The sequence below is a fragment of the Lepidochelys olivacea genome (genome assembly GCF_965140295.1).
Source record: "Lepidochelys olivacea isolate rLepOli2 genome assembly, chromosome: 9".
Taxonomy (NCBI): domain Eukaryota; kingdom Metazoa; phylum Chordata; order Testudines; family Cheloniidae; genus Lepidochelys; species Lepidochelys olivacea.
In genome coordinates this window covers 47589187-47603375 of record NC_140419.1, presented here as the reverse complement: position 1 = coordinate 47603375, position 14189 = coordinate 47589187, and the positions used below count along the sequence as shown (strand labels likewise).

Sequence of the window (14189 nt, the reverse complement as noted above, 5' to 3'; positions counted from 1 at the left end):
TGCATGGTATCTGAGTGTTCCTATAGTTATTCTGTGTGATCTGTGCCTAGTTGTGTTCTTTACCTATGTGTTTTGTGGCTGGCTGCTGACTTAGTTCCCTGGGATATATATAGTCCTTTCTGCACATGGTTTGATCTCCTGGCTAGCCATGTACTTTGCATCTGCGGCTGGCTACGTGGTTTGCAGTTGTAGCTAGTCCCGGCTTTATTCCAGTTCTGTGATTGTTGGTTACTTTGTCTTGCTCTGATAGGCATTCAATGCTTGGTTTAAGCATTCATATGACTGTAAGGTTTGTAATCTTTCTATTTGGTTTCCTTCTGTTTTTCATGATCGACTGATTAGTTCGTAACTGTTGATTGGCTGCCTAGCTTTTTTTTTCTGTGATCTAAGATGTGTTTTCCTCTTTTCTTCCAGGACCTGGGAGTGACCAAAGTGGGTCACATGAAGAGGATATTACACGGGATCAAGGAGCTGAGCCGGAATACTCTTGTCAGCGAGGTTTAGCCTCTGTTTTCACAGCCTGTGTCTACCATTCCCCCTAACTTCTGCACAGCATTCACCTCCCAGAGCAGCTATGCTCAAAACTGTTGCTGTTCAGAGTTCATATCAGCCAGTCATGGTGCTACCTTTTTTCATGTGGGGTACAGTTGCATCCAGCAAGAGGCACCTTATCTGTTGATGGGGGTGGAGCCTCCCAGAAGAGAACTCATCAACCATTTGAAAAACCCTGTCCTTTGACATGGAAAGTCTTAGTTCTGGTGACAATGCAGGACAACTGACAATTGCAACACAGCTACCTTTAGTGTGTGATTTCATCATATTGGAATTATTCAGGGCAAAAGATGTATTGGCCAGTCATAGTCTTTTCAGATCCGAGACTCCCACTGGTCTGTATGTGACAGCTGTATCTGATAATGCTCAAATGGGGCAACGCTTGTCCTTTTGACCTAGTGGAGCCCCCTTCTGGATACATCCTTCAATTGCATGTGACCTGCAAGAGAAGCTCAAAGCCAGTGCAAGTCTTCCCTTGCAGTGATTCTCTCTGTGTCACTTATGCCTTGCAACAAACAATGCATGTGGTTACAGCCTTTTGCACCAGCCTACAGTCTCACCCTAGGCCTGTGTCTGTCATTCTTCTTCAGCCAATCATGGTGGTGCAGCCAAATTCACAGCCATTGCAGTTAGGTGAAAATTCCAGCCAGTCACAGAGGACATTCTCTGGCTAGCCCCTTATCCCTTGACAATAGAGCAAAAATAGTACAGGCAGTTCACTTATTAAATCACCCATTCAGGATTCATCTTTAGGAGACTTGGGGGGAAGAGCCACTCAGGGCAGGAGGGGTAAATTAGCCAAATGGAATCCAGAAACAATTCAACCTACCTTGTTAGCGGAGCAGCATGTCAGGCACCAGATTGGAGCCAGTTAGGAATGGCTTCTTTTCAGGTCAGTGCCACTTCCATGGCCACAAGTGAATGGACCTGTGGCTTTAATTTATATCCAAGGGCAAAAAACACTCCCCTCTCCTGAAGGCTACGAAGCTATCATTGAAACTTACATCTTTTCCCCTATTTAAGTCTTTGCGCTGCTGTTCCCTCCCTGGTCTCTCTCAAGCTGCCTTGTTCCCTCACAACAGTGCTGGCGGATGCCAACGGAAACAGGGTCACTTACTCTTCATGGTACTGTATCTGCTACTAAGAGAGCCATGTGCCTTGGAACATTGAGGGATTTTGTAGAAGCATCTGGGGTTAGTGTTACATGGCAGAGGAGTATCATGTTGAAAAGTGATGCCCCTTTGGCAACTAGCCTCTGATGCCAGCATGTGGAAGATGGGAAAATCAGCACTTCTGAATCAGAGGTTATAGACTGCTTCCAGATTTCTGTTTTATTGACTAACCTCCGTCAAGTGACTGGCGAAGCCCGAAGCCCAAAGCCCAGCGGACCTAGTTCAGTTGATGTGATTATCATTGGGGAGAGGGCTTGCTGGCAGTTAGCACCAAAAAGCTGGAAAAAGGGGAGGACTTTTTCATTACATCTCTTGTATGTGTTTATTTTTTTAAATGAATGGCACTTGGCTGACCCTGCCTGTAGGCAGGGAAATGGGCACATACACAGTGGCACACAATTTAATTTCTGAGGGCAACTTATTTTTCCTGTTCTTCATAAGGCTTTTTTTAAAACTGCCTTAGCGCCGTATAGTTGACTGAACCTGCGGTGTCAGACATGATGTTTTATGTGATAGGAGACTATGAGCCAATTTCAGCCCTTGTGCAAACTCCTTTGAATTCAAGAGAATTACCCCAAGGGTTATTTGGGTCTTGTTTTCTCTCCAGTTCTTGTCTCCCTACACATCTCCGTTTCGAACAGAGGACATTGAGGTTTGCTTATGCAGAGTGGAGAGAAGGCAACACTTGCTTGATTCCCATAGCAAAACACCTGATATAAACCATTGTAGTGAGGGAGCAGAGAGAGGAAATTTTGCAGCTCTGCTCCAAGAGCTTTTCCCTCCTTACTCTTCACTAGCATCCCTTTCCACAGTGATTTTTTTTTCTTTATTAGTACAAAGCCCTCTTACTGCATTGGATCCCCTAATGCATTGAACAAGTAAGAATCATAGACAATTTTATTTCCCAAAGTTCTCTTCCAGCTGCTTTCATTTGCTTGTTTGGGTGCTGATCAAGGCCTGTGTGAGTGTTAGGAAAACCCACTGGTAAGCAGAGCCGTGGGACATAATGAAGAATATTGCTGCACTTTTTCATTCTTACTGACGCCTGCTTCGTGGTATTTGCAAGTGTGTGTGTATTGGTAGTAGTGTATACACACACAGGTAGGAGAACACCGCAGGGAAGAGAAGTACCATGTGTGGAGGAAGATGCAGCAAGGAAAGAGGGGATTTCTCTCTTTTTGCTCAGGTTGTGAAAGAACCACAATTCTTGCTAGCTATGCTTCTTTAAAATTCTTGCTGACTGTGCTTCTTTAAGATGTCTCATGGTTAGAAGAACAGTGTGTGCTTACCATGCTTGCATTACTTAGTTCTGGATGGATTCAGTTCTTGCCTCAGTAGGATTCAGTTCTTGCCTCAATAGGAACAGTTCCTCTGTATTTTTTTTTCCTAATCAGACTGATGGTGAGATCCTAGCAGGTCCCCTCCTGTCCAAACATACTACTTAGAACTACATCTTATCCTAGGAGTACTGAAGGTCACTGGTTTATCTGCTTTTGGCAATGTGTCCATTTAGTCAAGGAGTTAAACTCTGCACTCTTTATTTCCCTCTGTGTACCCCAATATATTTCTTTTCATTGGTGAATTTTCCGAATACGCTTATAGCAATGTCACTCTCCATTGCATTAGATATCCTCCAGCAGCATCCCATGGGGATGGAGACACACATTCTGCCTCCTTTTGAGAGTTAGAGAATGGGATCTTATATTTAACCCGAGTGCCTTTGGCTGTGCATGAGGTACATATCTAAAGAGAGGGTGTACCACAGTTCCACTGGGAATAATGCCATCTCTCTATAGCTCAGGCCCTTGGTCTAAAATGGGAGCACTTGTGTCAAACATCAGTGAAAGATGTCTCCATGCCTTTGGTTGGTCAGACTGAGGTTCTAGCTTACCTATTCAGAGTTGTCCCTCTGGTATCTGATAAGCTTTTCTGTGGGAGAGAAAATGGCTTGGACAACTCAGGAAAACCAGACTGAAAAAAATGTCACTGCTGCTTGCCAAAAACAAAACTCTCCTGCTCTGTCAAGCAAAACACCCACTCGGGAGAAGTTAGAACTTCACAGGTCTCTTGTACAAGTTCAGTCTTGTAATTAAAATGCTACTAGTGTCAAGGCCTCAGGTCACCTTCTGCCTCGTCACTCCACTCTCCTGGCAATGATTTAGGAGGGAAGGAGCAGTGTTTTACTGTGGCAAATTGGGCATGTGGTTTCTGTTACCAGTAATGGAAGTTCAGTGCCTCGTTTACCAGACATTGCAGTGGAAATTTACTCCTTGGTGGCAGATCCTGCCCTGTCACCCTATTCAGCCCCATTCAGTTTTTGAGGTTGCATGCAGTATGAGTTAGAACAGGATTTGCCCACGAGCTGATCAGGAATGTCCTAGTGTGGGCCTCCTCGGGGAGGGAAGGGTTTTAATTTATAACATGGTCTTACCTGTTTTGCTGGAGTTCCTTTACAGTGTTTAGATTATAAGCGTTTGACCAAGAACAGCATGTGCCAGCTGTTCAGTGTAGGTGCATTGTGTTATTTATTCTGTTTAGCTCTAGTGGAGACTTGTGTTCTGTCAGACCATGAAGACTTGGTCAGTATAGATTTCAGTAGAGGGATCCCTTCTCTAGAAAAGCGCCTCTGCAGCTAGGAACCTCACAGACTGTACAGAACCGCTTAGTCCCAGAATTCCTTGGACTGCTCCCGACTCTTATCCAAAGCTTCTCTTGTTATTTTAGTATTATTTAAAGATGCATATATGAGCTGTGTGATAAAGTGAAAGACTGTTTACACAAAAAAAATTTGTATCTTCAGAAACGTGTACTGTAAAAAAGAAAGATGAAAAATAATATTGTTTATAAGGCTGTCAGCAGTAATCACGTGTCCGTATCGCTGCCTACCAACTGTTATTCCTCAGGGGTGTCCACACCATTCCTGTGATCCTGTCAAAAACATAGGGAAGCACCTGGATCCCTGTACAGTTTTGGAAAGAAGGTTTTGTGCCTTAAGAATGGGATCTGCTCCCCTCCTATTTATTATCGTAATTTATACAGTGATTGCCATGGAAACGCCTCTTGTATTTTATGTACATAGTTTGCTGTTGATTGTTGTAAATAAGTTGTTCTTGTATATAAAGCTAACCTGTTTCTGATCTTCCGGAAAAGAATTCCTCTGTTGTTATCTTCATCATGCAAGTGGGCTACAACATCCACTTATTGCCTCTTTCCCAACAAGAAGCTCTGCTTTGGGATGATGATTTTATCCTGAATAGCATCAAAAGCTCAGAGGTTCAAAGCTGCTTCTGGGGTGGGGTGGGAGGGAGTGGTGGCGTTATTATCAAGGAAGTGAAGAGATCATAGCTCTGATTGGTGTACATTAATTTATAGCTGTTCCTCATCACACTGGCTTAATCAATGTGTGCAGAAGGAAGTATTTATTTGAACTTTATTAGACAAGTTTCTATAGCCAGAAGTGTAAAGAGAAAAAAATATTTCAAATGCATTGGTTCTAACACTGGAAATGCTACTGCATAGTTTCCATGCGTATAAGACTAGGGTGACCAGATGTCCCAATATTTGGGGCTTTTTCTTATATAGGTGCCAATTACCCCCCACCCCCTGTCCCGATTTATCACACTTGCTATCTGGTCACCCTATATAAGACCCACTGCTAGAATGGGCATAGATCCCCTTGGGGATTTGAGAGGAATTTAGGTCCCCTTTCAAGTGCCAGCTGTATTTGTTTTTAGTGACTAAGAGAAAATCCAACACCTTCCTAAACATGAGAGGTTATTCCCCTCCTGTGATCTAGTATCTAGTATGCATCAAATTTTTTGAATTCTTAGCTGCTGTTGTAACTCTTATCTCCAAACTTGATCACACAGGCTCCTGGATCATCAGCATGTTACGGAAACAGTTTCTAGACTCAGGAGATAAGTGAAAATGTCTTTGTAAAGGAAGTAATATACTCTCTTCCCAGGAAATGTAGAAGTCAGTTGCAATCAAAAGTACACAGTGAATCTGTAAACTTCAAACCTAAAAGTTTAGAGGGATTTGAGTGAGAAATGCCATAGGCCACACTCTAACTCCATTCTCCTTCTAACTGTGTAATCAGATAATGATCAATGCGTTTGTAAGACTAAGAACCTTGCAACAAGTTATTCCTGACCTCAGGGCACAGTTCTTACAGTTTAACAACATTTCAAAGTAAGTGGAAACTCAGTAATATTTGTTTGAATAAATTATGAATATTTTCAGATGGAAAACAGAGCTTCACATGCAAGAATTACAGAGTGATGAAAGTTGCTGGAGCCCTTCCACTGAAAAGGAGGAATAATTTTAATGCATTGGGGATGTTAGAAATCCTAGCAGTTGTGTAGCCCTTGTGCTAGATAGAAATGGTTAGCCACCACATTATGTTGTATTCCATCCACTAACCTCCGAAGTCTTAACAACAGGGAAGAAAACGAAGATTTTAATATAAGTATGCACCCACTTACCCCCAGATCAGAATAGCATCCTAAGAGCCATTCTCTTCAGTGGAAATGCACCACTTACCCCAGGTCTGAGTCTAGGTCACTGTGCAGTAAATAGTGCTATAGAAAGAGCTATCAAAGAAGACAAACACCAGCAGAGATGAACCAAATGAGTTACCACTTAGCTAAACTATTAAGACAAACACATTTTTAGGTTAGTTCATCTCTTACTTTGGATTGCAGAAGCTTTATATCCATATCTCTGCCATGTGCAGCCGTGGTCACATCAGGGATAATGGGCCACTTTCAGCACTGCTCTGACTCCACTGATATGGCTGAACATGGCCCAGCGGATCTCTTCAGTGTGAACTGGGGAAGGCCCTTAATGTTCTGAAGCAACAATGGGTTTTCTGTCATTCAATCATCTCTACCCACCTCTCCTCATCCCACACACCTTCTCTCTCACTTGGTGTGAAAAATGGGGAGAGGGAAAGCCCTGGAGATCCTTCTTCACCGTGCAGTGTTGGCAGCATTGGAAGCAGACTGGTTTAGAGGGCACCAGAAGTGACTGAGGGAAGGGAAGTGGCTCCCCACATCCCAGCACTCTGAAGGGTGCTCTTCTATGAAAAAGGCATCTGCTGTGGGAAGTGTCCGCTGGCGTATTGTGTAGCCAGGCACCCATGTCTTAGTGGGAGCTCCAGTAGAAAGGCTTGAGGCCTTCATTCCCGAGTGGGCAGATGGAGGCAGTGCTGATAACAGCAGTTACATTAGTGAGTTGGCATGGTGTATTTTCCCCATTGTAATTATACATTGCATTTCTCTAGCAGCTTCCAGCGAAAGAGTTCAAAAGATTTACAAACTTCCTAAGCAGCCTGCAAGGTAGGTAACTATTACTATCCCCACAACAAGTGGGCAGATGGGAGACATATCTACATGTGTGTGATTGGGTGCACTACTCACCACTGGACAGCACCTCCTCACTGTTCTAGGGATTCGCTCTGTGAGGCCAACACCCATTCTGTTGATTGCACCCCATATCTCTGTCTCTCCCAGTCTGCAGCCCCTCTCTCACCCCAGGAGCTGCTGCTGCCTCTTTGTGACTCGGTCCTCTGGCCAGGTCACTAAGCAGTGCCCCTTTCCGGGGTATCCAAGCGCTTCCGCACCAACAGTCTCAGGCAGCCTTCTCCAGCACTGCCCTGATGACCCAGTGGCCAGCAGGGGAACCCCAGGCCCACCCACTACTCCAGGTTCCAGTTCGGGACCCTATAACTGGCAACTGTGGTCTGCTTTCCCTGTTGCTTCTTCCCTGGACTACTTCTTACAGCTTCTAGCCCCTGTTCCCCCCGTGGTGTACCAGCTCAAACTTCCCTCCTCCCAGGGAGTGACTGCAGACTATTTCTCTGCAGCCCTTTCCTGGCGCCAGCTTCCTAACTTTATAAACCCAGCCCAACTCCTCTCTCAGCTCAACTTCATCTGCCAGTTAGGCCATAGCGTGCCCTGGCATTCCTCCAGGTGCAGCCTGTAGGTTAATTGGCCTAATTTAACCTGTTGGGCCTTGTGTGGCATGGGCACTCCATCACAATGGTGGGGGGAAAGACAGCAGGGAACCCATATTGGCTGACTCAGGACATACTGCATGACTCAGCATTTTCCTCAAGTGGCAAGAAGAGGAAGAGGGGGTGGTTTGTCAGGGAAATCTGGTGGTGGTTTTTAGCAGTGGGTCCATACAATGGATGACCAGTCTTGTGAGGGGATGAGTCAGGTTGGAGTGGATAGCTAAGTATCGGTGGTGTGGCTGTTAGTCTCTTAGTTCTGTGCACTTGTTAATATCTATCAGCAGCTACAGCCTTGTAGAACAAATATCCATGAATCAACTGAGTGTGAGGCTGGGACTGGAGTGTTATATAACCAACTTACTCCCTGCACAGCATCTAAATGCTCTTCTTCTGGTATGAACATGAGTGCTAGAATCAAAGCCATGACCTGCTGGAGTTCTCAGCCACAAGAGAATGAACAATTTCTGCCCTGCCTCCCTACTAGGTACATTCTCTGAAGGGGCAGTTGTAGGATCCTGTGGACATGCTGCTCTGCTCCTGTATGAGCTGTATCAGCACTTGGCTTGTAAAAGTAACCTGTGAGGGGAAAGGTGTTCGTGCCTTTTGCTTGATCATGGGTAAAGAAGCCCTGAGAGGGCTGTGGGGTTTGTTGTACATTGCAAATTCAGGTCTTGTTTACAAGTACTGGACTGGCACTCAGGAGAGCTGGGTTCTACTCCTGCTCTGCCTCTGGCCCTCTGAGTGACCTTAGGCAAGTCACTTTCCCCCAGTTTCCTCATCTGTAAAATGGGGATAATGACATTGACATCTCATGTAAAACACTTTGAGATATGCTGATGGAAAGTGCTAAATAAGAACGAGCCATTATTATTACCCTGTACCTCCTAAGACTAGATGACTAGAACACAGGATACCAAGAAGAATCATGCAAGTGAAACCTGATTAATTGAGGGGGAAAGGGATTCTTAGACTGTTGAACATTTTTTATTTTACTCAAGTCCCTGAGTGTAGCAGGGTGGTCACCCACTCCAGCTCCAAAGGGGTTAAAAGCCAGCCCTTGGAGGGATGGGGCTGGGAGCCTTAGACTGGGCTGATTGGGAGACAGCCTCAGCTGTGGCCACGCCCCAAACAGTCTCAGCTGACCCTATAAAGAGGCTCTCCAGGGAAATCTTTAGTAAAAGGAGAAAGACTCTCTGTAGCTTCTGAGAGGGAGGGACCTGGCTGCAGGGACTTAAGTAGAGTACCTAGATTGGAGCAGGGCTGGGGAAGGGCCTGAGGAGCTGGGGAGCTCCAGCCAGGAATCCCCAGGCTGCGGCCTAGTATTAGGCCCAACAGGTACTGGGGTTGCAGGGGACAGCCCAAGGTTAGCTAGAGGCAGCAGGTACAAACCCAACCTTGCCTGTGATGAGTGGCTTATACTGCAGTCTGCCCCAGGGTACGGGGGCTAGCTGGTGACTGGCAGTAGCTGACGATGGAGGCGAGGTAGGGATAGAGGGTAGGGGTTCCCCGGGGAGGGGAGACCCTGCAAGTGAGGGGTTACTGCCAGGGGGCAGCACCCTGGTGTACAAGGGGCACCAGGTCCGGGAGGAACATGGGGGCCCGGGGTAAGTGGGACACTGGCCTACAGATGGCACTCCAAGGCTGGAAGTAGAGCTAATTCCCAGGACACCAGCAGGAGGCGCTGCAGGGGTGAGTCCCACACGCTTACAGTGAGAAACGCTGAGACAGAAAAGATGTCTTTGGTAAAGATTCAGAATCCTACCTCTCCCATAAAGGACTGAGAGAGACTCTTGAGCCACATTTTGAGAACTCTCAGGAGTCCTCCAGAAAAACCAGGGAAGACCAGACTTGATATTCGTAGTGCAAAAGCACCGAAAGAAAAGGAAGTGTAAAGGAAAATAAACCTCTCAGCTCTCTTTATGCAACAGAGCCCGAACCCATCATTTGCCTTTGCAGATCAGCTTCATGAAGGGATGGTTTTGAGCTGAGAAATCTTATGATCCATAATCCTTTTCACTTTACAGGATTGTTTTCCTCTGTGATGTCTATTTCTAATGCCTTTATCTATTTGTAATATCTTCTGAATGTGATCTCTCGCTACAGTATTATTTAATTTTTGCTGTGGATCCTCTCTTTCCTGTCAGTCTGCCAAAGATCCATATCTTTATTCCCCTTTATCTTCTTCTCATCCTGAGTTCAAACTTTAGTTAACCATCCTTCTGACCAAGAGGGACAGGAAAATAGTCCCTTAGGAGCCCACCTGTATCATTTCTTGTGACTCAAGCCATTCTGTCTGGCCCTTGAGCTTGAGCAGTGTTGCCTACTCATCATGATTTTATCGCAGATCATGAAATATTTGGTGTGTTTTCTTAAATCTTCAGCTCCTGGGGGTCATGTGATTACCAATCAAATGCAGGTTTCCTTCACGGTAACACAGAGCACTGTCTATAGGCAATTAGTCCAGCTCCATGTACTATATTGCTGTTTGCTGAGTGGACAAACCTGATACAGTAGTTAAAGTAATACAATAGTATTATTTATAAGCCTCTGTTTTCATTTGCTCTTAACTTTCTGGACATTCCCCCACCCTAAATCCTCCATGTATAGTCTCAGCTGAAAGTTTTTGTTTTTTGAATGGAAACTTCGAGGAAAATCTTTGCTTGGACAGTTGAAAAAAATAACTTTTTCAACTTTTAACTGCCACAGTGTTTTTCACACAACTCCAAAAATGGCTGATCCTTGAACCGTGAACCTTGGCATGCAAAGAGTGTTTGTTCTGGAGAATGCCCATGACCAGGTTCAGAAAAATTGAGTGAATAACCGTTATAAGCCATTGAAAAATCACGTCTGAGCATATTCAGTGGCCATCAAATGAATTTATTTTTTTGGGACCCAGTGAAGCCCCACCTCTTTCTGACGTGGCAATGACATGGTCTCTTATCTCAGACCCAGTAGGATGAGCTGCTGTGGGGACAATTAGCATGGACAGTCCCACCCAGCATGCTGCAGACCCTAGAAAAGCTGCCTTATGGTGACCTGCAAAGGGTGGGCATGGGGGGAATTGGTTTGTGTTCTCTTTTGGGTCGCTAGGATTCATGAAGAGGCATGGAAGGTTTTTCTGATTTATTTATTTAACATTAGAATTTCCAATTTTTTCCTGCCCTGGGCCAATCTTCTGGCTGGAGAACTGGCAAAACGCCATCCCAAGAGCTGGCAGACTGAGCATGGGAGAGGGAAAGGTATTGCTGCTCAGACTGTTTAGAGGGGACCCAAAAGGGATTTTCGAAACATGGGCTTGTGTCCCATTTTGCTGCTTTATGACACACACGTTTTTTTTTTTTAAAAAGCAAACCCTAAATCATAGAATTTTTTAGTGTTCCCCCCACCACCACCATTTGTTTCCGTATGTTAGAAATAACAGGAATGTCAATCTGCTCTTCTCTGGTTGTACCCAAGGACTTCAAGGAAGGCTCGGAGAGGCTTACTGTGAGCGCTAGGGCCTTAGGTTCCAGGGGCAAGGGTGTTTGTCCTGAATGTTAATTAGCCATTGGAATGAAATAACTGTTAAGAAAACCCAAGAGTTTTAATCAGCCAGACTAAAAATCCCTTTCCCTCACTCCCGGTTTGGCTGGTGTTACTGTTTCACAAGGTCTGCAGCTGTAACAGGCTCCTGCAATCCAGACCGCATATGACTTTCTAACATAAAGCAGAAAAAAAATCTCTTACTATCCCTCCTTCCCCCTCTGGTCCCCCCAAAATAAAGGCAACCAACCAAAACCCTCTAAAGAAACTAACCCTTTCAGGTCACCTTTATACATTGGAAAGAAGAAAAAAAGTGCAAGCAACCCCTACTTATTAATCCACCCGTCACCACTAAGGATGGCTTCCAGCCACACCATGTGATTAAAACGCGGTTACTTTGTATCATTCCAGTATTTTCATAGGAGACTATGGTGGTTGTGCACCCAGCTGCCACTAAAATTAAATGAGATTTAGGCCTCTAATCTTCTTTGAAATATCCCACCCAAAGTGTTCCCCCCACTTCCCAGGTCATGCTTTACATGACCGTTTAAGCAGGCTGTCTTCTGGCTTTGCACTATCAATGGATAGGATGTGGTCAAAATTCAAACAGCAGAAATACTGAATTCAACATCATAAACCCAGATACCAAAAAGACAGTCAGTTGGAGAGGTGTCCACACCAAATAAGTTGTGTTAAAATAAAAAAGGGCTATTTTTCAACTATCAGATTAATTAAACGCAAAACCAAAAAACCCTACGGTCATGCAATAGTACATGTAGTATATGCATCTGGCATATTTTTTGTAAGGTAGTACAGGTACCTTGATTTTTACCATGCTTTTCTCTTCCAACAAAGACCCACCCAACTTCTGGGTAATGTAGTCCAACAGGTACTTGATACACTGATGTTTTTTGTTTGTATTATTGTAACACCTAGAAGCCCCAGTCATGGACCAGAACCCATTGTGCCAGATGCTGCACAAATGAACAAAGACAGTCAAGTATTAGAACTGTCACTACAAGGAGAGCCCAGAATGTTTTCAATGCTGATCCAGGGCCATTGAAATTAATCAGTCTTTCCATCAGGGGAGTCAGATCAGGCAATTGCACTTGTTACTGTGTCCCATTAGGGACAACAGAAATTTTGAAAAATCAGGGAATGCAAAGGTTAAGGTTCTGGCCGCAGGGTTAACTCAGCCCCTTGCCAGGTATGTGTTGTCTCTGTTGGTTTTGTGCAGCTATTGTTTGATGTTAAATGTATCCCATAAAATGGAAATTACAACTAAAACAGTCTAGGCTTCCTTGAATGCCTCTAATGGTACTAACCATCCTGGCTATCTTTGCACCCTCTTTCTTGAGTCCTATGCTGACTAGACTTGCCACCTGACCAGGTTTTCCCTTTTTGGACATAGCTGTTCCAGGCAACCTGTCCAGTGTTATCGGCTCAGGCTCATCCCAGATGTCCCAGGTTTCTGCATCTCAGAGGTGGCACACTAATGGCATCCTGGTTTTAGGTAGAGAAAGGCTCAGCTGAAAACTTTGGCCCCCTATCCTGCAGTCAGAGCTACACAGATGGACCCTTAAACCTGCCTGGAGTCCCAGTGAAGTCAGTGTAACTCTGCCCAGGTTCAACGGCCTGCTGCATGGATCCAATTGCAGGGCCAGGGCTTTTGTATCCCGATCTGAATCACCCCAAATACCAGGAGGATGTTTGGAGTTGGGATTTGGGATCAGACCCACTCAGATCTTAGGGATTCCTCCATCCCTTCTTGAGTCAGCAGAGTCTGCTTTCCCTTTGGTGGTCCCTGGGGACTGGAAGCTCCTCTCCCACTGTAGCCATCAGCCCCTTCCTCCCCACTTTTGAACCACAGCTGAACATGAACAGTTTTCAGAGGATTTTATTATTACAGCTACTGGTGCGACCACATCTGAGACCATTTTGCTTCCCTTTTTGCATACTTAGGATCTCTCCACTGTTTTATAATACAGATTTTATTGGAAAGATGAAATACGACAGCGGGACAAACACATAGAGTTACATGCAGTTTTCCTGGTCCCAGAGAAAAGATCAATCTCTCAAATTACCTAACCTAAATTGGAATAAAAATGATCATTTTTGGTCCTCCTGAAAGGAGGACATTTAAAAAAAAAACAGGGGTGATGGGTGTAGTATTGTGGTTCTGATTGTGTGTGTGTGTGTGTATTTTGTAATATATTTATTATGGAATTATAGAAAACATCTCGCTCCTGATCACATCAGTGAGGGTGAAGTGGGGAGGATGAGGTGATGTTTAATCACAGAATTGGAGTTCCTAAGGGTGATGCTGGCACTGGCATGGGAATCGATGCATTCAGAGCTCTTCCTTCCAGGATGGCAGAAGTGCATGTTACAGCACTCTAGTGACCCCATGTGGCTATAAGGAGTCGGCGCTAGCCTCCTCAGCTCAAAAGTTGGTCCCGTTGTAGGGTGGGGACTGTCCAGGTGAGAAGAAAGTCGGAGAATACTAACGCACTTGCCCCCATGTAGAATAATACCGGGAACAAGACCCACCCAGTGTGGAGAAGGCAGTGGACCCTTATCTGCAGGCATTAGGATTCACCAAGAAGTAGGTTTCTCAGTTCTGCCATGGTTGCATTTACCACCATCAGCTTCAAGTGGATCTTACCTGTCTGTGGCAAAAAATAAAGCAACAGGAAGCCCAGACGTAAACAGCTCAGACCCCCAGAGGGGCCATTTTACTCATGTTCCTGGGAGCAGGGAATTGTCCCAGGAGCTGTACCCTATTTGTTGACTGACTGAAAGTAAGGCCCATGTGGCTTGAGTAAATATTTGAAGTTAGGGATTAACTAGCCTCCACCAGGGCTCATGGCAGAAGAGCAGAGAGCTGTGATTCAAACTGGTCGATCAGTAAGTGCTTCCAAAGTATT

The 14189-nt window shown here is 45.0% G+C and overlaps 1 protein-coding gene across 3 annotated transcripts in view; it reads left to right on the top strand.

The window, feature by feature from the left end:
- Window positions 1-4861, top strand: part of DGKD (diacylglycerol kinase delta) — an 80045-nt gene extending 75184 nt beyond the window's left edge. For all 3 annotated transcript variants that reach the window (XM_084638321.1, XM_084638320.1, XM_084638322.1), the window contains one exon: window positions 415-4861. In XM_084638321.1, coding sequence (XP_084494447.1) covers window positions 415-504 — 90 coding nt within the window. In that variant the 3' untranslated portion in view covers window positions 505-4861. The remainder of the gene's footprint in view (window positions 1-414) is intronic.
- Window positions 4862-14189: the final 9328 nt, after the last annotated feature.